This window comes from Colobus angolensis, unplaced genomic scaffold (genome assembly GCF_000951035.1).
Source record: "Colobus angolensis palliatus isolate OR3802 unplaced genomic scaffold, Cang.pa_1.0 Scaffold105, whole genome shotgun sequence".
Taxonomy (NCBI): domain Eukaryota; kingdom Metazoa; phylum Chordata; class Mammalia; order Primates; family Cercopithecidae; genus Colobus; species Colobus angolensis.
Genome location: NW_012111475.1, coordinates 3,505,804 through 3,531,387, shown reverse-complemented (window position 1 = coordinate 3,531,387; position 25,584 = coordinate 3,505,804). Strand labels below are relative to the sequence as shown.

Below are 25,584 nucleotides of genomic sequence, written 5' to 3'. Positions count from 1 at the left end.
GGAGCTTGCAGTGAGCTGAGATCCGGCCACTGCACTCCAGCCTGGGCGACAGAGCCAGACTCCGCCTCAAAAAAAAAAAAAAAAAGAAAAGAAAAAAGACAAATTGATCCTAAATGGCATACAGAAGAGAAATCTTCAAATAAAATGAAAAGTAATGCTGTTTACACTTCCTTACTGAAGTTGCTCCATCAAAAAATAAACAGAAAAAAATGAAAAGTAATTCTGTGAAAGAAGAACAAGAAAGGAGACCTTCCTGCCATCTATCAAGGTATACCACAAAGCTACAGTTTTTAGAACAGTGTGGTGCTGGTGTAGGAGCAGATAGCTAGGACAGTGAGACATGCTGTGCTCACTGAGGAGTTCTGTATGGGACAGAGGTGACATCATACCACAGTGAAGAAAGGATGCACTGATTTAATAAATGGTACTGGAATAACCAGCTATCCATCTTGAAAAAAGTAAACTTAGATTGCTTCCTTACACTATGCACACAAAGAAATTCCAGAATAGATTAAAGCTTTAAGTGTGAAATAACATAACTTTAGCACCAATACAATAAAACATGGAAGCATACTGTAATCAACCCAAGGAGGTAATGGATACTTTAAGACATAAAACACAAAAATAAATTGATTTAAACTATTTGACCAAGATAATCCAAAATGTAAAAACTTCTGTGTGATAAAATCCACCAAAAAATTAAAACACTAGAAGATATTTGCAATACATATGGCTGACAAAACGTTAATAATAAATAAAGAACTCGGCCAGGTGCAGTGGCTCACGCCTGTAATTCCAACACTTTGGGAGGCCTGAGGAGGATAGATCACTTGCGATCAGGAGCTTGAGACCAGCTGACCATGGTGAAACCCCGTGTGTACTAAAAATATAAATAAATAAATAAATAAATAAATAAATAAATAAATAAATAAATAACCAGGATTGGCGATGCATGCCTGTAATCCCAGCTACTTGGGAGGCTGAGGCAGGAGAATACCTTGAACCCGGGAGGCAGAGGTTGCAGTGAGCCAAGACAACGCCACTGCATTCCAGCATGGGTGACGGAGCAAGACTCCATCTCAAAAATAAACACATACATAAATAAATAAATACATAAATAAAGAACTCTTGCAAATCAGTGAGAAAAAGTAAGCAAAGAATATGACTAGGTAACTCATAAAGAAGAAATCTGGAAATGGTTAATGAATATTTGAAAAAATGCTCAAATTTATACATAATCAGAACCACATAACTTAGAACCATAAGGTTTAAAAAATAAAGTCTAACAAAATACATGTCGTTGGAGATATAAGGAAATGGGAAATTTTATGTACTGCTGGTAGAAATATAAATTAAGAATAAATTTTGAGAGCAATCTGATAATATATGGCAAAGTTCCAAATACATATAACCCACAGCCATCAATAAACTACTAGATATATTTCCTAGAGAGAAATCTTGGGCAGGTATACATATACATGTGTGTGTGTGTGTGTATATACATGTATGCATGATATGTGATAAGGACATATATATGTGGACTTTCACTGCAACATTATTAGGGATAGCAAGAAATTGGTGCAAGACACACAACCTAAGTAGACATCTGTGGCAGAAAAGATTAGTAAACTGAGATAATGCAAATTACAGGGATGTTAAAATAAAGCAACTTTGGATAGATTGACATAAATGGATTTCTAAAATAGAATGCTGAGAAAAAAATAGCAAGTTAAATAATGATATGAACACTATGATAGAATTTACATAATTAAAAAAGCAATATTATCTATCATTCATGAAGCTATAACTTAGGTCAGTAAGTACAAAAACATGGACCAGAAGGATACAGCAAATTAATGATAGCAGTTGTGTTTGTGAGGGATGGAAATGAAAGGCCAAGAAAGGGACTTCAGCTTTATCTGCAATATTCTTTTTCATTTAGTTAAAAATTATTAGAAGCAAATCCTGGATTGGAAAACATGGATGTTGGTCACATTATTCTCTGTACTTTTTTGTGTTTTACATTTTTTGGAACAAGAAAGAAAGTAATCTGATTCAAGATACAAGTGACAAGTTAGTAGTATCATCCTGTCAAACAACAAAAAAACTAAAAATATTCCAAATGAGTATTCATATAAGTAAATATGTTCAGATCTCCACCTTTGCAAAATGAGATTTAACCAAAAAATTTCAATATGGATGCACATGTATGCAGACAGGGTAAAATATTTGAAGGGTAATTCAACCAGAAATTCTTTCTGTAAATATAAATTCTTGATATACACCAGAGTTGATTTATACCAACTAGCAAAATAAACAGATGTCAAAATCCTGGCATAGTTTTGGTGATGATGATGTAGCTAGTGAGTTAAACAGGCTGAAAATTTGACCCATTACTTGTTGCCACAATAACTATGCCCAAACCTGGCCAGTGTGTGATTTTGCCTGCTAAAGCGGATCAGCAAATAACTGTGCATGTAAAACCGCAAACTCAAATTTAGAACCTAAGTTGAGGTGTTTTGGAAGTGACTGTAAGTTATTTGCAGAACTTAAACATGGGTTTCATTTCACTGTGATAGTCGCGCAACAATAAATCCTACAATACTGTAACAAAAGTCAAACTGACAATCAATATAAACAACATGGAGACTTCTCAACAGCTGTCTTCAGCTTCGAAACTGATATTCTGAAACCACCATAAAATGTGAGCCATAAATGAATATTGGTAGAATGTACCCATTTCAAAGGAATATGAGATTCACATAAACTAAAATTGTATATTCTGGAGTCTGTAATTAAAATGCAGTAGTATGCTGTAGGAGTCCGTGCCTACAGTTTTGTAACGTCTCATAAATATTTTCTGCATGAAGTAGCAGTTGGTGTCCTCTTAGATAAAAATTTCTTAAACCTCAGAAAACATTCTTTATGTGGAGCTTTTAAGTGTGATTGGATGTGCTGGTGTCTGCTCTGTGTTTGTTTAAGGATGTCTTTATGTCTCATAGGCATGGCCCTACATTTGTCCTTTTAAAGGTAAAATTGTATTAAAATGTTTCTGAAACTGCCTAAGAACAGATGGCACCATTTAGGCAGATTCATTCAAAGTGAAGTACACATTTTAAACAAATGTGCTTTTGGCACTAGTGACTGTGCCTTTGGAAAAATTTTAGTGATGATTAATCACCTGCATGCAGAGAGCTTCCATGTTTCCCATTAGCCTATATATTTCCTATATGCCTAACTGTGTTAGGCAGTACAGAGACAAGAAGGAAAATAAGACCTGGATGCTGCCCTCAAGGAACTTATAATCTAGTCAGGATCTAAAGCCACAATGTGTGAAATGAGAATGAGCATGAAATGAGAAAGGCAAAATGTGCAGTAAAGAAAGTGATTTGTTCTTAGCAATGAACATGCTGATCCTCTAGGTAATATCTGAAAATGCTAGCCATTCCCTCACTTTAGGAGCTCGCCACCCTCTGCCCACCACCTGCTTTCTAGGGCCAAATACTCTCCAGTCACTTTCTCCTTCTCTATGGCTTTTTCCTTTACTCTGTTCTCTTTTTTGCAGTCCCTAAAAATAGGTGTGTCCTAAGCTATGGTGACCATATCTCCTCCCCTTGGAAACTCATCTTCTACAGCTCAAATCCTCATTGCATAGGCTCTGTAGTGTAATAAAAATCACACACCAAAAAATCTCAGAATTTGGTGTCAGATAGCCTGGTTTCAAGTCCTGGTTCTGTCACTTACTAGTGTTAAAAGCTTAAGCAAAATTACATGAAGTAATTTTGATTTTCATGTTTCTAGAATGCCATATTAAGACCTGCTTCGTTGCAGGGAGTTATATTAAATACCAACTGAGTTACTGAGTGCTGAAGTGATCTGCAAAGTGTAAAGCGTCATATTAATGTCACTGTTGATATTAACTTTATTCAGATGCCTCATGTATCCTTATCTCTTAATTGTTCTGTATACCAGATTAGAATGTCCAGCAGTTTGACTGATCACTGTCATTAAAATGCCTTGCCAGCATCTTGTACATAATGTTCCCAAAACAACCGTATCTCTTTCCCTCCCTCTGTGTGCCATGGATGGATATCCAACTCATCCTACTCTCGTTGGATTTCTCTCCACTTATCTGTATCTCCCTCAGTAGCCAAATATCCTTTACCTCTCACTTGGGTTACTGCAGTCTCACCCTTCTAGTCTCAATATTTACTCTTGTCCCTTCCAATTGTCCTCCACCTCTCAGACAAAGTACTATTGTAAAAGGCATATTTGATTAATGCCAATCCTATCTACATCCCTGAATTAAACTAGCACGTTCTCTAAGACTAAATATCTCTATTCCTTTCAACTGGGCCTTTTGCAACTGTTTATCAAAATCCTTTTTAAATATAGTACTCTGGCACTTGAATTGAATATATTATTTTATAAGTAGGCTAACCACAGCCAAGGACATCGGATGTATTACTTCCTGGAACCTGGGCAATCTAAACCTAATATTGCCAGTAAATAGCACATCACATGAAGTGTTACTATACCAGATTTGTTCCAGCCCTTACCCATGCTATGGAATTTCTTTGGGACACACACACACACACACACACACACACACACACACTAGTTTACTTCATGGACTGCATTTGATTAGTTTTTATGTCAACATTACAATCCATTGGAGCTTGATCTTGTTTTCAATTTTGTGCTGTCTACAAATAAAAATATCTTGTATATTCTCATCCAAACAATGTGTAAGACACAGAGCAGCAGGGCAGACCAACAACATTCCAAGAAGTCCACCTCTGCTCTCCACCCGGTTAGGTAACAGTTATGGGTATTTAACAATTGACTTCAATTCAAGTACTTTTATATGCCTTCAATTTCTCTTTATATTCCCAAAGATCTTTTGAGAGATAAAAAAATAAGTTGAATTGATTTGATCTATAAAATTTTAAATGCTATCAGAAAAGTGAATGAAATTAGTTTAAGGTAATATCAATGCTGACTTTTTCTTAATTGCTTACTGACCATTATCCTTTATCAGTTTCTTTTTTAGGGCTTGTATCAAAAATATTAGCTTGTTATCTTGCATATACATTTTCTTTTTTGGAAAATGGAGAATAGACTTTCTTTTATGGGGTGAAATTTAAAAACCGAGGCTCACTGGACTCCTTACAGAGTAATCATATCTTCAGTCTATGGCTCTTTCCCATCTCCAGTGTAGCAAAACTTTACTTCTCACTGAAGTTCCATTCATTTGAAAAATTACTTCCAACAAAGCCTCTCCATTTTCCTCTTCCTCCCTCCTAGACTTCAAGCTCCTTGTGGACAGGGACTGTGTCTTATGCATCATTGCCTAGCATAACATAGTAGTGTTAAAAAATGTTTGTTAATTTGTTGACTCTTGCTCATTTCTTGTGTTCTGGAATCTCTATAGCATGCTCCATAATTTCTAAACATCTTCAAATAATTCTGTGACTACATTGGCAAGCTTTTTAAGTCCATGGAATATAGTTCATTTGAGTCTACAAATTAGAACTATTTGAAACAGCTAGATTGACTCAAATCTCCCTATCAATCTTGGGCTTCAGTTATTTGTTGTGCCTGATTCCAGAGCTCTTAATCATTACTCTCTACATCTTCAATTGCCTTTTCTCCTGTCTAGAATGTCCTCTAGCTTGTCACTCAAGTATACCCTTTTCCTACTCCCCAAATAAGCCTACTCAAAATTCATTTATCTTCGTGAATTCCCTGGGACTATACCCAATTGGCATTAGCCATCGTGTTCAGAAAAGACATTTAATATTTGTGCATATAGACAGTCATTGATATCCATACCCTGGAAGAGTCCAAAAAAATTGGTTGTTCCAAATGGAGTTTTAAATGTTCATAAAAAAATCCATTTGGAACATTGTCTAAATTGTGTTATCATGATGAACTGTTTGTTCTAGTGCATAGTGAAGTAGTGGTGTGATCCACTGGGCTACAAATGAATGTTCGGTGTCCAACTCATTTTGTGGCAGTATCAACAGAATGGCGCAGATTGTAAAAAGTGACTCAAAAATGACCCTGTCAGACAACAGTGGCTTCAAAATGTTTATACAGAAGGGGCTTGGAGCAGCAATGACTGTGGAGGCAGGGGTTGATGCTGCTTTGTTAGGACACTTCACATAACATCAAATGCCTGCACTGAGGACCGGAGACAGGTGCTAAGGCCCCTTCTACTGTCCTTTATGCCTCTCCCTGGCACTGGCTCAGCTACCACTCTCAGAAGCTATTTCATGTGATAAAAAACCCCTCAAATCTCATTGAATAATAATCATTTTCTATAGAGCAGGAGATACTTGTCGGCTGAAAGAGAAATTTGAAAATAAACGGCGATGCTTTTTTTTTGTGGGGTGCGTGTGTGTGTGTCCAGCCATTTTTAGTAATGATAATTCTGATTTGGGGGCAAGAATCAATAAGTGAAATATAATTTCTTGGGGTTTACATAATACTCTTATGGATGTTTGTGAAATTAATTTATTTCTGCTTTTAGTTAAACTTATGTTTTCAATCACTTCAAAAATGATTGTAGACAGTTAATTCAGCCTTCAATGATTCAAATAACCTCTGTATATCACATTAAAAGTTTTCTAGGGTATCTTGAATGTTTACTTATTTCTTGCCATAACTTACACCTTTTATTCCATTCCTGTGTACCAAAATATTTTTTTCAATCACTTTGTTATCTTGGAGTAAAACATCTCAACAGGAATTTCCACTAATCTAGAATAGATCAAATGAAAGAAATCTCATTTCGATTGAACAGGACATTGTAAAGTATATGCCTGAGACTCCTTAAAACAAACCAACTAACAACAACAATAGCAACCACAAGATCTAGAATTCAGCTTTCCACTTCAGTTCTCCTTGTTTGATAACACTTTCTACACTGATACTCTAATTGATCTGTTCCTCTGCTCATTTGCGCTATCTGAATTGAAGACTGAAAATGCTAACTTCCACGTGGTTTTTTTAAATGTTTTCTGAGTTAGTATCTCAGCCTTTCAGGTTAAACCTCACCCTAAATGAAGTATTACCTAATCCATTACCTGTTGGTTAACTGATTCTTTATATAGTTCTTCCCATATTAAATTAATTGAATTAGGAAGCTCACTATGCCCTTGATGTACTCTAACTCCGCCTGGAAAAGTGAGACCTGACCAAACCTAGTGGTTTAAGCACATGACCCTATAAACACCTACCTCGATCTTTTCTGGAGGTGTTTCAGAACACACTGCCTAGCAACAAAATATTCCCGAGTGGATATCTTCTACTGGAATTAATGATCCTAAACTTCTCATTTTTCTGTCTGACTTTTCTGTTTATAAGATACCTGGCTTTTAGAAAAGTAGTCAAAATGATTTTCCCCAGTTGCAGGATTCTAGGTCTTTTTCTTATCCAGCGTGTTGTCAAAATAGTTTTGTAAAAGAGAAATAGACTAGACACACCAATTTTGTTTAAAATTTAAAAACAAACTTTGGAACAACCTGGAACATATAATAAGAATGTTCTAATAATTATGATTTGCCTTTATGATAAGAATAGGTCTAGTATGTTTTATTGTGCATCCCTCCTAACAAGTCTGGAATCAATTTGATGGATTTTTGACTTTCACATCCTCAAAGATCTATTAGCTGACTCAAAAATTTTTAGGAAAACAATGTCAGAATTAGTGGTTCTGTTGAAGCTTCCTCTGTGGATGTCAGGATTCAGATTACTTCCCTAAGGGTCATTTTTCCAAGATTCGGCAAATCAAAGTCAAACACATTTACATCAAAATCTAAGTCGGCTAAATGGTGGTACATACGGGAAATTGGGAAGGATTTTGCCTGTATCTTTAATTGGAACTACATTCAATTATCATTCTTATGTATCATCCTTGAGCTAGATAGCATCATATCCTCCACCAGCATTAAGGTTTGCTCTCTGAACAATGAAAATTATATAACCCAAAATGTCTGCCAAACCCCCTGCTGTATTTTTCACTTGATTGAAAAAAGAATTATAAGCTAAATTTAGCCATCAAAACAGTAACTCATCATAATTGTCCACTCTGTCCATTTTTCATCTTTTAAATTGAGTTTGAATTTTCTTCTCTTTTTCTCTTCCTATTAAAATTCAGCTTTCGTTTAAAAATTTCCAAGTCTGACTATTCACATAAGTGGAATAATAATATTATGGGGCTAAAAGAGCTAACAATCTTAAGAATTTTAGCAGTTTATTCAAGCTGTCTTTTTTATACATACTACATACCTTGGGATTATAGACAATCTGAAATTACTGTTTACTATCCTGTGTACAAACAACTAAGACACAGGTAATAACACACCAAGGAGAATTTAGATATACATTTGTATGATTTTGTTCTAATGAAAAAAATATATCCCATGAAACTTCATTGGGATAGCACTCAATGCAATCTTCAACACAAATTTTAGGACAATGTCACTCAGAGTAGAGATGCCGAAGAAGAACTCTAGAAGCACAGATGTCCAGTATTAGGCATAATAACCTATTTTATTTTCACTCACAGTTAACTTGTATTTTCTGACTGTATGCCCTTAAGGCTCTTTCTTTAGCTTTGGAATTTAGTAACTTCAAGAGAGGATATCTTGGAATTGAGCTCTTCCAATTTTTTCTTTGAGCTCTTCCAATTTTTTCAGTTATGTCCTTTTCATCTGCAGATTCAAGTAATTCCAAGTTTCAGAAAACTTTTCTCTAGTTTTTCTGTTGCCTTTGTTCTCTCCTCTTCTTCAGGATTTCTAACTATGCATAACTGGATGCTCCTTTGTCTCTCTTTCTAGATATCACCTTCTCTCATTAATTTTTATATCCTTAGTTATTTTTCAGTCACATTTCTTCCTCTTATTTTTCCCTCCTCCTCCTCCTTCACGTCTTCCTCCTCCTCCTCCTTCTCCTTTACCTTCTCTTCTTCTTCTTCTTCCTCCTTCCTATTTGCTTCTAATGGCACTTTCATTTCTTTAATAGCTTTCTTTTTCTCTTTCATTTATTTTCTGAAGTTTTTCAGGTTTGCTTTTCTTTGTCTTGTAATCTTTTTCTTTGGGCTCTTCTATAATATTAAGCTCTTTTTTAAAAAACCAAGATTGTCTTTAAATAACATACTTAAGATTATGAGGAGCAAGCCCCGTGCTCTCTGATTTCATCAGCCTTCAGATATCTGTTCCTCAGCTCTGACACCTACTCCATATGTACAAATAGGTTGTGGGATGTTTTCTTCCGAGAATTTTATCTTTGAACATGACCATCTCTTTCCTAAAGAGTAGCCGGGAGGATAGGTGAGGAAATATTCATATTGGGTTTACATCCTGAATACTTTTACATTACATCTGTTATGTCTTTAGCCTCAAGAGCATAAACTTTCCTCAGTATTTCACACTAATAGGTCTGGGATGGCTCATAGTTAAGCTCCTTAAATAACAAACTCCCTGAATCCCACTCACCAAAGGCCATCTTCTTTGGAATGAGCCTACATCGCTGATCCTAAAAATGGCTTGTATTTAACGTTTCTTCTTTGGATCCACCTTCTAGAGTAAGAATGAATATCTATATAATATTCCCAGATTCTTCCTCCATACTTGCCTGTGTTTCAGATCTCATCACTCTAACCAAAAGATCATTGGATTTGCATTTGAGAATTGTGACCCTTTCTTTAAAGGGAAACTCTATCCTGCCTGAGGTTGGAGGACATATGAGTTGGCTCTCAGCACCCTCTCTCGCTATAATTCACATTCATAGTATTTGGCAGGTTTTCCCATAGTTTGAGGTTATGGCTATTTCTTTGTTTCACTGCAGATGGCTTTTTTCTCCTCTTTCATTTTTTGCTGCTGTTGTTGGTGAATGTCAATAATACTGCACAGAGTAAAAGTGGCTTTCATATGCTATGTTTAATTCGAGACAAGAACTTTAAAGATCAGAAGAAACTCTGGGACTAAATTTTATAGCCAAAAGACTATTATTTTAATAATGTATATGGAGTATATAAATCTTAAAGTTCTAATGATAGCTGTTCCATACCACTCTTTTATTTTAATCGATGTTTTAGATCAAATCTCATGGTTCATGTAATACCACTAAATCAGGTTAGAGCAGAATGCAAACTGTGTTATAACACCAAAGCGTTATTTAAAGAACACTGTCTATTTCTCATGTATCTCACATATAAATTATGAGAACAAAAAGAAATACTTGTCATATAGTAAGTGCTCAAAATTAAAGTTTCTTTTCTTCTATACCTAGTAGGTATATATAATAGATAAGAAAAGAGGTTAGAATTGTCAATATATCTTTTACTAAGGCTTCTAGCTACTTATCAGGGCCTAATAAGAAGAAAATGCTATTCTTATTTATGTATTTATTTGAGGTGGGGTCGCACTATGGTGCCCAGGCTGGCCTCAAACTCCTGGGCTCAAGCAATTCTCCTGCCTCAGCCTCCTGAGTAGCTGGGATTAAAGGTGAGCCACTGCACCCTGCTAAACATGCTATTCTTATTGTAATAAGATCAAGGCCAAAATGTAGTTTGCCTGTTGAATATTTTGCTCTAACCAGGTTCACAAATTTTATAACAAACTTGCTAATTATGTATAACTAACATATCTTTCAAACAAAAATGGGTGAGGCTGTGTTAGTCAGTATCCCTTTAATGACTTTGGAACTAATTGCAACCAAAATCCTCTTGTTTTCCACACACACCACATAAGGAGATTTGGGCTTGAAGTTGTGTTAACAAACACAATCACACAATAAAGCTACTCCTTCCTTCCTGCCCTATCCTTATGTTATTAGACAACACGTCCAAGAACAGCTGTTCCTATAACTCTCATAAACCTATTAACCCCCACTCACACCCCGTCTCCCAACTGTTTGCACTTCCACAAGGTCATACAACTTACTCCAAAAGTTTGCTAATGTGCAAAGCCTGAGAGCTTACAAAGCACATCAGCACAACTCAGATAAATCTAGCACAGATGCTCCACGATTTATAACGCGGGGTTACGTCCCAACAAACCCATCGTAAATGGAAAATACCATAAGTTGAAAATGCATTTAATATACCTAACCTACTGAACATCATACCTTAGCCTGGCCTACCTTCAACGTGCACAGAACACTTCTATTAGCCGACAGTGGGGCAAAATCACCTAGCACAAACCCTGTTTTCTAATAAAGTGTTGAATATTTCATATAATTTATTGAAGAATGTACTGAAAGTGAAAAACAGAATCATTGTGTGAGAACTTGAAGTACAGTTTCTACTGCATGCATATCAATTTCACACCATTGTAAGGCTGAATAATTGTAAGTTGGGGAGTGTCTGTATGTCTTTTATTTCAAGCAAAGACTTAGGCATAAAGACTTCTAATCACTCTTGGGGAAATTATTCATTAATCCCAGAAACTTTGTTGATAGGCTAATTATTTAGAAAGTAACCTCTTTCAAAAGATTTGAAGTATCACACACACACACAAAATGTTGAAGTCATCTGTGATGTTCTCAGTACTCACCAATAGGCACAGTGTACCATAAAATCACTTTCAATTCTGGGCCTGCGATTGGAGGTCTTATTGCCTGAAATCACCGGGTCTTCCTCTCTCATGAATTCCACAAAACAATTAATCAATAATTGATGACCTACTAGTTGCCAGGTGCTGAGAGAATAGAGATGAACAAGACAAAAGTCTTGTCTTTAAATAGTTACCAGCTAAGAACTCCAGGGCCTGTCCAAATGTTATTTAATTCAACTGTTTCTATATCCCTAGAAGGTGGGTATAATTATGCCCATTTTACAGGTTAGAAAGTAGAGTTCAGACCAGTTAAGTGACTTGCCCAAGGACACACACTTGGCAAAGGGTGGAGCCAGGGGCAGAAAAGAAGGTCTCCAAAGTTCATGCTCTTCGGCACTACCTGGCGGGGATTGGGCGAGATGGTGAAGAAACCACAGAGTGGAACCAACACTGACTGGAGGAAGTCACCTGACAGTTCACATGGGAAAGGAAGCCAGGTGGAAGGCAAGCAAGCTGCCCACCCAGGCGACCCCAGACTTTCCCAACGTCGGCACTGAGTGTTCCTTTCTCACCAAAGGTCCCCTGCAAGCAGTTTCACAGCAAATGTTTTATACCAGATATAGCATATTATTGCTCCAGAATCCATCCAGGTCAATAACTACACCAGGTAATACCTATATAAGAAATTATATGCTAGACCCCTCGGACACTTCCTACAGCTGCCAATACACAGTACAACAAACTGCTGAACAGGACAAAGTTCCAGCCCTCATGGGGTCAACAAATCAATCAGATCTACCCTAACACTTCAAGAGAGAAACAAATAGAAGACATGAACAAAAACAGAAATGCAAATGGCCAGTAAAGATATAAAAGAATTTGGTAATCAAAATGCAAATTAAAACAAGATTTCTTTTTTTGTCTACCAAACTGGCAGAATTTTCAAATGTTGTTGTGTTGACAAGGATGCAGAATATAGACCTGCTTGTTTTTTTTTTTTTTCCTCTGGGAGTGAGTTTCAACCAGCTTTCTTAAGGGTAAAGCCCAGACTGCTCCCAAATCTAGCCTAAGCACATTTAAAATGCTAAAATGCATATTCCTGGGCTCCACATGGAAGAGATTCTGAATCATCAACCAGCAATGTAATCCAAGAAACTGCATAATTTAACTACCACAGGGTATTCTAATGCAGGTTTTCCTAGAACCATACTTGGACACAGAGTGCCCTAGACCATGGGTAGGACTATGCCTTCAAGGTAGGGGCAAATGGTCCTATCTATGGCACTATGCATGGCCTGATCATCGAATGCAGACTGCTTTCTTCAATTAGATTTGACGACTTGATAGAAATATTTCAGCTATAAGACAAAAAAGTATCAAGTTATACTCGCTACTGGTGGACCGGATGCTGGGTCACACTCAGTTCAGCTTTTATAATATTTATTCTCGTTGGCCCAGCAATTCAACTTAAAAAAAAAAAAATTTATCCTAGGGACATAATCAGGTTTTATTCAAAACATTGGTAGGATTGCTGAAATTACTTAAGAGTTCTGAATAAATAAGAAGAGGCTGAAGCCACTCTTAATAACTTTTCCTTAAAACGCTGGCTATGGGTAGAACATGAAAGGAAAGAGCACTCCACTTTGTGTCCCACTTATTCAGACTTTGTTTTGCAAATGTTTTCTGGTTACCAAGGCAACTTCTGGATTCCTCTGTGTAAAGGGGAAATTGGGAACTTCGTTTTTTTAAAAAATGATTCGTTTGTTCTTTTTATCCTGGTAAGCTCGTTCTGTGCTGACAAATTGCATTCTGACAGTTAGGTTGTAATCCAAAACATGCTTTTTTAGAAGACTGTGAATAATAAGGAATTTCTAGGGGTTGACAGTTACTCTTCATTTATATTTTTATGTATTTGTTTTCATTGCATTCAAGGTATAAACTAAGGTGCTAAATATTGGGTATAATTTTAAAATAATTTAGAAATATACAACATGTCTACAACAATGGCAAGACTTTTACTAAGCAGGCTCTCATTATAACATGGTAATTATTATTACTAAAGAAAAGATAAAAGCAAGCACAGAAGCAACCAAAACCTATTAGACTTGGGTTTTTAAAGAAATCAGTGCATTTAAAGAAACGCACAACCAGCATTATTAGGATTGGACTTCTTCAGGTTTCAGCTATTTATGATATTAAACATTCATCAGTAAGTAATAGGAAAAGACCTGGAATTCTGGCTGGGTGCGGTGGTTCACACCTGTAATTCCAGCATTTGGGAGGCTGAGGTGGGCAGACCACTTGAGGCCAGGAGTTCCAGAACAGCCTGGCTAACATGGCGAAACCCTGTCTCTACCAAAAATACAAAAAAACTAGCCAGGTGTGGTGGTTGGTGGTGCATGACTGTAGTCCCAGCTACTTGGGAGGCTGAGGCACAAGAATGGCTTGAACCCGGGAGGCAGAGGCTTCAGTGAGCCATCATACCACAGCACTCCAGCTTAGGCAACAGAGCGAGACTCTGTCTCAAAAAATAAAAAATTAAAAGAAATTAAAAAAAAAAAGACTTGGAATTTTGTAAGGTGGTAAGACAGGTAAGTTTCACAAAGGAAGTTCCTTAAAACTTTACAAAACCACAGCCCGAAACCATGTAATTAGCTAAAGTTCATGTATAACTTTGAAAGAGCAGATGGCCAAGCTTTTAAGCTACTGGAAGTCATGGTGGAACAGGTTAAGGGCCTTTCCATAACCCACTAAAGGTGAGGGAAAGTAATCGGCAAGGATGAGGCCTGTATTTCTCTAGGGATGGATCACCTCTGAAAGAAAGTCAGTTAGCACTGAGGCAGCAACAGGCTCCTCTACTTGTTTTCCTTATAGCAGTTTATGAATCTATCTTTTCTCTTTTTCAGAAGCACTGGTGGACAGGACCCGTTTCTATTCTGTATCTTCTGGTTTGCTGTTTATTAAACTATATATGGAGGAACAGGATTTAGTGGAGCATGCTAAATCCTTTGTCATCATATGCCCTAATTCTTACTCAACCTTTATTCCTTAATCTTCGATTATTATGACAAATAAGAGCATCACAAATGATCAAATGGGCAAAATATTGGAGTACTGAGCACAAATACCAATTTGTAAAGCAAAATAAAATATTCTGAAATTTAAAACTATGTGAATGTTGTTTCAGATAAAAATAACAATTTAAGTGTCCTTAAATCCATACATACGGCACATAAACTCAACCTTTATAAGTTAGCTAGTCTATTGAAAAATATTGATGCAAAACTGATACACAACTGTGACAAAAACAAAAACTAAGGGTCCAAAATAATAACAGATATCAATGCCATGCTTTCACTATCTGAATTTGGTTTGTATTGGTCTATCTTGCATCTAAGGTAGGGTATTCCAGAGGGCAGACATGGGGCTGATGGAACTTTTTCTTGGACTACTTATCCTTTTAGCTTACTATCCCTACCTAATACTTGCTATCAGAGACAAGGTAAAATATAGAACTCTGGAAGGGCGGTTTAAAAAGAAAATGCCCGTGAAAACAGTAAGCTGTTCATTTGGGGAACTGTTCCCACACCACTACCACCACCACCATCCCATTCCCTTCACCACAGTGTAGCTGGATGAGAGCTTCATAACCCCCCATCTGCAATCAGAAACCAGTTACAATTTGGGCTCCTGACCAAGCTGGGTCAATCCTAGTTCCTGCATAGAATTCTCAAGAAAAACAGGAACTCAGTTAAATTTGAATGTCAGATTAACAATGAATAATTTTTAATATAAGTATGTTCCAAATGTTGCACTGAGATATACACACTATGGTGTGTTCCCAGATACGCCAACAATAGCTGCAAATGCATAGAGTGCTCCCTATGTTCAATGCATTGTTCTATGTACTTTATACATATTAACCCACTAACTAAATGAAAATACATGGATATGTAAATACATGCTAACATATGGATGATTTCAGGTTAGGAAAATGGACTATTTTTAAATTTTAGAAAATATGCAAAACTTCCTATAATTAGGACATGTAATAAGTTGTCATTAATGTACAAACCAATTTGTATAAAACTTAGAAATATAAAAATAAAAACTAAAAGGTAGATACACTGAAGTAGAAAAAGCAGTGGATTGAGAATATAGGGGTCTAGATTTCTGTTTCTGCTCATTAGCTAGCTGAGTGACCTTGGGAAAGTCTCCTCACTTCTCTAGATTTGGGCTCCTTTATCTGCATGTGAGGTTTGGACGAGATTATTTTTAAGGTCGTTGTTGCCCCTAAACGTCTATTATAGCTTTTTTTTTTCCACCCTGGCTTCAGATACTATATCCTACAATGTTGAAAAAACAGCTTGCAGAGAGCAGTTTATTACCTCTGCAATCATTCGGTTGGTGTCTCCTAAAAAAAGCAAATTCAGAGCTTCTTCCTCTGTGGTTGCCTGATGGAGAGTCAAGTTTTTCAGGTGAATGTTCTGATCAGGGTCCTCCAGTATTGTCACTTTCCTAGGAAAATGGGAAGCAAGAAAACAAGATACTGCTGAGAATGAAAAGAATCTGAAGTCTTCCCTACAGGCTTTTAAAAAGCTGTATAGTATGACGTCTTGAACTTATAAAACCAAATAACACACAAGATACCAGACAGCACTGGATTAGAATCAAACACTGACATTCCCTTGACAGTACTATCAAATAGCTTTGGGACTGAAAAATATATTACAAGCTCCTGATTTAAAGCCACCTGTCATTGTAATAATCAGATCGCTAAATCATCTTAGAATGCATATTCTTATTGAATTAAAAATACAAACAGATAATAATTTTCTACCTACATATCAGGAAACTAGGCCATATATTTTTCTGTATCATGATTCAGTTTCTTACATAGGCAGTGAACTCATTCCTTTGTTCAATTTCATATCACTTTCAATTTACATGACATTTCAAACTGGTTCACTTACCAACTTAAACATGATGAAAATTGAGGCAACTGTCATCCTTCTAGGAGTTATTCCCTTATCAAGTTTTCTCATCAAGGTGAATAAAAAGTTTTCAAGAAGTCTTATAATAAATATTTAGCTTGCCATTATTATTTTAATGCCTGTCAAATCCGTTTCTTGATCCTTTTTCATTTACAACATACTTATTCCTTCTATTACATCCTTTTAGTCGGAGCCTTAGATCTGGAATTACATTCATCTATTACAACTACCTTAATGGGCATCCTGATGCCAAGACCATTTCCTCCCAGGTGAATCCTAACCCTGTTTCCAGAGTTGGCTTGTCAATACTCTCCCTAAAGTCCTTCCAGGACTTTCTGCAATGGAACAAAATTTGGCTAAACTCCTCATACTCTGCTTTACAGGCCTACAGATTTGAGCCATAAAGTTACTAAAGAGAGTTCCTTTCTACCTCTTAAATTTTGCCATCTTGATTTTCTTAAGAATTGTTAAGGAAAGGAAATATTATTATTCACAAGTATTGCCAAAGAGTATCTCAGGTATCTTCACTTGTTGAAAACATTTGGAATTGATGACACGAAGTAAATGTTGGCATCATCCAGCATTACTTTTCCTTTAAAAGAAAAACTAGCAGATGGACCTATGTCATTTTCTTTTTTATAAAAATTTATTTAGAATATCTTTAAAATGAAGATTTTGCAAGTATCATAATTTTTTTCATCTTTCCCTTTTGTAAGAAAGTTATCTGGACTTTCATATGTAATTTGTGGGCACTTAAAATCCTAATGGCAGGAAGAAAATGTAGCTCTACCAGCACATCTGTGACCAATATGTCACTAATAATGTCCTCCTTTGCCAAGTTTTAGACTCCTTTTTGTTTCCTTCAACAATACCAGCAAAAATGGAAAAAGATATTTTCTCTTAATGAAAACAAGTGTAATTTATTTATTTTTCAACAAGACTCTTAAGTGAGCTTATTAAAAATGCTTGGAAAAGAGAAAGGCATTTGAATTGAATTGAAATGGATGAGCTGTATTCTATTTTTAAAAACTCCCTTTATTCCTTAAACTTTATTTCCACCCTGATTTTTCTGAAGTGCTCAAGAAGATTTGGCTAAATTAAATCCCTAGAGATACAGAAGTAACGATTCTTCCTAAACCGACAGATTCTGGGGCTTATAGGTGAAAGAAGTTAAGGAATATTGGAAGATAAAGTAACAAAATAAATAATAAGATGGTATATTAAAAGTGAGAAAAGGGCTAGGTGCAGTGGCCCAAGCTTGTAATCCCAGCACTTTGGACACTGAGGTAGGAGGATGGCTTGAGTCCAGGAATTCAAGGCTGCAGTGAGCTATGATTGTACCACTGCCCTCCAGTTTGGGAGACAGAGCGAGGCCTTGCTTAAAAAAAAAAGAGAAAGAAAAAGAAAAAAAGAAAAGATGAGTGTTCTGTCTTTGTCATCATGAACTCAAAAATGAATTCTCTAACTCTGAGGCAAAGTCACCTGTGATACACTTTGAAAGACCAAGACAGATACAATACTATTCTTGCGCAAGTTTGGAAAAGGGAGAGATGGGGTAGCAGGAAACAATTCAAAGGTGGTGGATACACTCGCTAGGCACTAAATGTACGTCAGGCACTTGCCTTATTTCATTTAATCCAGGTGTTCCCAAAAGGAACTATCTGTGGATACACATACCCACCCCCACCCACCCCACTCTCTCTAGACTCCCATACACAGCACTGCTGCTTAGATCCCATCCTAAGAGATTCTGATTTGATTGGTCCAGGGTATGGTCTGGGTATTAGAATTTGTAAAAGTCCCACGTGATTCTCGTGTATAGCCAAGGTTGAGAGCCACTGACTTCATCTTTAATATCCCTTCTAGTAGACACGTGGAGAGGAGGTTTCTGATTTTTCATCTTTACTTTCCATCTAGTTCCACTTCATACTCAAAGGGTAAAATTACTAATTTTCTTGGTTGTATAATAGCTGAAGAAGCTGATGAATCACATCTACTAATAGGTAAGGTCACTGAAAATTTTAAAAGGACTGCCTTTCCAGGGGAAGTTTCCTTTTTACCTCCCTGACCACGCAGCTGGTGGGTATACTAAGCCACACAACATTAACCACACCATAACTAACGCTCAACTGGGAATTACGGGTCTCCCTAAACATCCAAGGGGTTTATATCATTACCGAATCAAAAAATGTAAGTAATAGTAAGGACACCTAATACCTATATATCTCGCCATTACTTCACTGAAACAGGAAATGCAGAGAACAAGCAAGTATGGAATTCTAACCATGCTCATTTATTAGACAACCTTATTTGGGTCACTGATTTAGGATTATATTTACATAGAATAATTACATGCATAAGGTAAAAAGGGTTAAATGTGATCCGTGATATTTGGCTAAGCTACTTTTTTCTTCTAAATCACTCAGAGCCTTTGATCTCCAATGTAGTTACTTCAGAACTATTACACTTCTACATTTACTTCCAGGTGCTTGTCCAGCTTTGTCACAAAATACACTTTGTACATGCCCTTGCTGTTTCTTCGTAGAACTTTCCACTATCTTTTGTAACCCATCCCTATGCATTAATATAATGTGTTTCTCACTATTTTCTGATTTCTTGACCATGGAGGTTTTGAAAAGTAAATAAAAAGGCAGGTTAGAATTTTCTTTCATGGGCTTCCCCCTGCTTAGGGCTCATTTGTGGGCACGCTATAAAAGAGTCCACTTCTGGCATCCTTCTGGAATCTTTGAAACACAACCTTCCCTCACCAATAAGGGTCTCTTCTTGCCAGTTTTCAGATTCTTTTCTGATTTCTGCCCAATCCCTTGGGCATGATGCTTTGGACTTTCCCATATTGCCCTGCCTGCCCCCATTGAAAATCCTTTTTGCACTAAGTCTTGCAGCCAGTGCATCAGCCCCACCTACGTTCATGCCTTTGCTCATAGAAACCCAACTTAAGCCATGCCCTGGGCACTACCTATTGCCTGGGAGAGGTAGTTGCGAAATGAGAGTGTTTTAAATTCTACTGCCAGTGAAATGGTTTTTCAAAGTTGAAGGAAATAAGGACCATTACAAAAAGTTTCTCATCAAGTTCCTTCCTTTCCTGGCCCTTTCTTTCCCTCTGTCCCTCACAAATCAATAGCTATTTCCTGAATCCTTAGTCTACCACTTGGTCTGACTATAATTTTCATGGGTTTGAAAGAGGGCTTTATTAGAGTTTCTTAAATAAACATTCTAATTCCAAGATGGAAACCCCCAAACTATTTATTTGATTTTTTTTTTTCAACAGGCCTGTGAACAGTTTTCCCTACAAAATGTTTCTATAATATTTAGATTTCAAGTGAAAAGTCACTGATAGCCTTAACTTGGATACCTAAGTGGAAAAGTTCTGCTAAGTGTACTCAGCCTGCTTAATGATGGGGAAGAAGCAAGCTTTGTGTTTTCTCTCTAAACAGAGAATCTTTTCCATTTGGCTAAGTAGTTGGAATTTGTAGGCGCTTTTTAACTGACTGAAACACATATAAAGAGCAATGGGCAGGCTCTTGTTCTCAATAATGGAAGCTATCAGTGAAAGAATCCTCCCCACTCGACACCCTACCTCCACATTTCAGCACCACCAACTTGCTGAACAGGAACTTACTGGGCATTACTGCAATGAACATGGTTTCTAATGTTCATGTTATATATAAGTGTTGCCATGGTGATTTCTATTTTTTATCTACTTGCAAATGTCCCATATGATGGTATAGGTCATGTACTACACAATGGCGCCATGTCTGAGGGGGTGCTATTCACATCATGGGTTTGTATACTTATCATGACAAGTGTCTGTCATAAGGCAATGAAGAGCCTCCTAACAAAACCAGCATACTGCAACAATTTTCCAATAGATGGCAGGGGTGCCTTTTAATAAGTCACATAAAGGTGACTTGAGGTCATACAGACTAGAGGCCACTCTGTCTAGACACCGTGACTTAGAGCAATGTCAAGGGCAGGTGGGCCTCATGACAATGGGTGGGGGTGCACGAGGCTCTTCTAAATAACTAGATATGTTTCACATGTTGTAAACATAGTCCCAACACAAGTCACTTAAATAAAGAGAACATTATTTGTCAGTTCTCAATATCCTTTTTTTTTTTTTTCACCCCAACAGATTTTCTCAGAAGCTCTTTATGGTGAAGGTTTAGGGAAAAAGAGAGATGTGAAGTTTTAGGAAAACTATGTAAGGTGACCCCTCCTTTCTGCATTTAAACAATTTCAAAGGTAGATTTTCTTTAGATTGATTACAACTTTCTAAAAAGTTTCCTCTGTTGTAAAGTGTAAATACTTGAAATACATTTCTTAGGAAAGTTTCATGAACCTGCAACACATTTTTGTGTTGGCGTTGACCTAGACAAAATGGGCTAAAAGCAATGGACGTTTTCTCTAACCATTAGTGAGATATTTCGAAAGCTCTTTCTAGTAGCTTGAAAACCGTATCTTTTCTTTGTAGTTTTATCTAACATCATATCTTTTCAGTGACAATGAAGAATATAGCTGATCACATGACATTTGTAAACTAAAAATAAAATCCTAAGCCCCTCAACCAAGTGAATGGACCCCCTTTTGGCCAAGGGGACCCCAGAAAATCTGACAAACTGAATTCCCAGCCATGACAGGAAAGGCAGTTGGACAGGCCTCATTATGCACCCTGCCTTTTGAAGTTTCAGCACAACTTACCAGCATTAATGTTAAAACAGAGATCACAAGACTCATAGAACAAACTTTTTGTGGGAATAAGACACCAAATTATAAACAAGGCCCAAGGCCATGCCAGACTAGTGTTAAGTCACACTCTACACACCATAAAATCTAATTAAAAGGTTTTTAAAAATTAACCCAATATAATGTGGCTTGTTTTCCAACCTGACTCTGATGCAGCATCATAGCACAGATAACAGACGCCCCCAGTGTCAACTTCAGCATTCCTTTGTATACTGACTTCAAGTTTTTAGACAAAGCTTAACTCTTTCAACCAATTGCCAACCAAGAATCCCTAAAACCCCAACTCTGACTTTTAAGTCCCTCCTTTGAGACATTCTACGTTTTCATACTGAACCAATGTATGCCTTTCATGCATTGATTTATGATTTTATAATTCCTGTCTTTCCAAAATGCACAAAACCACTTTCCAAAATGCACAAAACCAATCTGTAACCAGATTGCTCAAAATAAATCTCTTTTTATTTTATTTTTATTGGCTCAAAATAAACCTCTTTAAAATGTTTTACAGAGTTTCCTTTTTCTGTTAACATGTTTTAGAAACTAAGTTAGTTAATATAATCTGCAACCTACAACACCAAGTTCTAACTTCTTAAAAAGAGGACTAACAAATAAAACACTTTATCAGAAGAAGTCCAAACTCAGCACTACCAAATATTCTGAGTAATTCTTGTGATAATTTTTTCTCTTGCTATCCATATTAATTTCTTTTATTTCAAACTGGCAAATATCTCCTCTAAATATTATCATTTTTACTTCTGATTGACCTTTATTGCTAAATAATAATGTTATTAGACTTGGACTCTTATAAGTCTGAATTCCCAACAATCTTAACCAACCTCCTAAGGTTATCCTGCTACCATAAGTCTGCCATTTCAGAAGTGCTAGTAATCTGTATATGATTTCTTCCCTGTCTGAAGAGGAACAGAATTGAAATGACCAATGGATAAAATCATTTAATGTAATGTATCCAACAAGGTGTGAGGATGCATAGCAACAATGAGGAACTATCTGCATACTTTCCAGAAGTGTCTGCTGCTTACTGTGCTCGTATGCTTCAATATGCCATGAAAATGAACATCACCAAAGGGACTCAGGACATAACTGGAAGCTGTTGGCCACTGCTATGGACAGGTGAAGCCCGAACAAGAATGATCTATGATTCTTGGGACCATACTAGGTACAATTAATGTATAGGAGAACCAGGAGAACCAACACTTTCTCAGGGACGATTGCACTCATTTATTTATTAGTCACTATAATTTAATCATTTCAGTAAGATTCAGCACAAATATGAAACATTATGTTATTTCCATTTTCTATTTCCACAATAATCCCCAAATATAATAAAGTTTTAGATGGCTAATAACTTGATAAGAATATCTTTCTGTATTATGTTAATCTAACCAAACTATTCCATGCCCTAACAATATCACTTCACAACCATCAGTGGTGCCCAAATCTAATTTATTGAAACATGGTTTATCATACACTTACCTATGACTTGCCAGACATCATCATTTGCTTGCTCTTCCAAAAGTGAATATTTTAGATAATCAAAAAACTGTGCTTGCTACACTAGTATTCCTTGCTAATTTCTAACAACATTCAGCCGTATCACATTCCTTCTGATGCTCCAGGCTTACAAATAACCCATCATTTAATGAAATGCCTTGTTTGGCCTAATTCCATATAGTAATTATAGAGCAGTGCACTAAAAATTGTTTTCTTTAGAGCTACCAACTTCTTTTCAAAGAAAATTTTCTCCCGTTTCTACTAATACTTGCTTTCTTATTCAGATTTTATAGTGGTAGTAACACAAATTATGTGCTCAAGTTTTCCACATTTGGGAAACCTATAAAAATAGATACATCTAGAAGCAATGGATTTGTAATTCTGGAAAATCACAGCATTTCCTCTGCCAGGTAGGTAGCTTTATACACCTCTTAGTTTATGATATTACATTTTACAAGTTCTGAATTTATTTACTTTTATTTTCATTTTAACATACAGTTTATTATTTTTCCAACTATAAGCATAATACATACTTCTTGTGAAAAAGTATGAAAGTAGAAAGAACCAAGAAAGCAGAGCCTCATCACAAGGACAATGTTGTATGTTAATATATAATATATAAATATATAAAATATAATTAATTTTCTTACACACATTTTGCAGATCATAAAATTATAAATGTACACGTTACTCTCTTCTGATCACCCCTCAACATTTTATTTATTTATTTATTTATTTATTATTTAATTTATTTATTTTGAGGCACACTCTTGCACTGTTGCCCAGGCTGAAGTGCGGTGGCACAATCTTGGCTCACTGCAACTGCCACCTCCCGGGTTCAAGCGATTCGCCTGCCTCAGCCTCCTGAGTTGTTGAGATTACAGGTGCCCACCATTGTGCCCAGTTAATTTTTATATTTTTAGTAGAGACAGGGTTTTGCCATGTTAGCCATGCTGGTCTCGAACTCCTGACCTCAGGTGATTTGCCCACCTTGGCCACCCAAAGTGCTGGGATTATAGGTGTGAGCCACCACACCTAGCCTACAACTTTTTTTTTAATAGTTACACAACACTTTAGGGTTAGGATATATTAATGAAATTTTTTAACTATTCTTTTATGAGAATTTGTTGTTTCCAATTTAAGGCTGTTTTAAATAACATGGTAAGATATATATACATATATATATATATAGAGAGAGAGAGAGAGAGAGATAGACATAGATATACATATACATCTTTACTGTATCAATATATATCTGATCCTGAAGCTTTTGAAATAATTCATATTTTCTCCTTAGGGAAGATTTCTGCGGGTGACATTACAAGATCAAAAGCTTTGAACAGCTTTAAGGCTCTCATCATACCTGGCAGGCCTATAGCACCCTCTGTGGAATGGACAAACCTGGGCTGAGATCCTGGCCCCACCCCATGTGCTAGTGGTAAGTCTTTGGTATCTTAGGAACTCTCGTTGCATCTCTGTCTCCTCTATAAACTGAAGACAATATCACCTCTACAGTGGACTGTTGAGAAAAGAATCATGTATTTAAGTTCCTTGTTCATCGCTGTGCCCCAGGCCTAAAAGGACAACTGGTATATGTTTGATGCACAATAATACATTGGATGAATGAACAAATGTGCTTAGTAGTGTATGTTGCACATTAAAATCCAATAACTAGTAGCTTCCTTGAAGGTAGCCAGTAAAACGGTTTCCAAAAATGTTATACTGATTTATATTCCTACTGCATGAGAGTGCCTGTTTCACTATCATTTGACTAACACTGAACATTAGTTTTTAAATTTTTGCTAATATTTTAGGTTAAAATGTTCTGTTTAATTTACATTCTTTTAATGGTTAATGAAATTGAACCTATTTTCGCCAGGCATGGTGGCTCATGCCTGTAATCCCAGCACTTTGGGAGGCCGAGGCAGATGGATCACCTGAGGTCAGGAGTTCGAGACCAGCCTGGCCAACATGGTGAAACCCCATCTCAATTAAAAATTCCAAAAATTAGCCAGGTGTGGTGGTGGGCGCCTGTAATCCCAGCTACTTGGGAGGCTGAAGCAGGAGAATCACTTGAACCCAGGAGGTAGAGGTTGCAGAGAGCCAAGATCACACCACTGCACTCCAGCCTGAGCAACAAAACTGAAAATCCAGCTCAAAAAAAAAAAAAAAAAGAAAGAAAGAAATTGAACCTCTTTCCATCTGTTCGTTTTGTCTTTTGTCTACTTATTTGGGGTACTTAAATGCATGAGCTCTTTATATATAAAACCTTTTGTTTCTTATATTTATTATGCAAATTTTATGTGCTTGCTTTTTAACTTTGACGTATTAGAAATGTTGTTTTAACATATAAAAGTTTAAACTGTTATAATGTATGAATCTTTTATTTCTGTCATTTTTAAGCTTAAAGTCCTTCCAAATTAACAGAGTATATAAAAATTCACTTTTCTTCTACACTTTTGGGATATGAGTTGATGGAATGAAATGAGGGCTCTAAATGTATTTTTTCCTCTCCATCAATGATTGTGTGGCTCATGATGCAGGTTGCCTATATGGGATCTGTCCTCCCCTTCTCCCTAACTATTAGGCTTTGATTTTGTTCAGGGAATTATTTAAAAACACTAGACTTTCCCAGACTCTCTTGCAACTAGGGCTGCCCATATCACAAAATTCTGGTCAGTGACAAAGAAGTAAAAGTCACTGGATGGAGCTTCCTGGACATGAGCAGCCTCAGGCAGCAGATGCCTGTT

General features: G+C 36.5%; 1 protein-coding gene across 3 annotated transcripts in view; it reads right to left on the bottom strand.

Annotated features, from left to right (window-relative positions):
* The window catches only part of KIF6 (kinesin family member 6), a 386,472-nt gene that overhangs the window by 249,149 nt on the left and 111,739 nt on the right, over positions 1 to 25,584 (bottom strand). For all 3 annotated transcript variants that reach the window (XM_011944312.1, XM_011944316.1, XM_011944305.1), the window contains exon 6: positions 15,953 to 16,082. In XM_011944312.1, the coding sequence (XP_011799702.1) occupies positions 15,953 to 16,082 (130 nt within the window). The remainder of the gene's footprint in view (positions 1 to 15,952; positions 16,083 to 25,584) is intronic.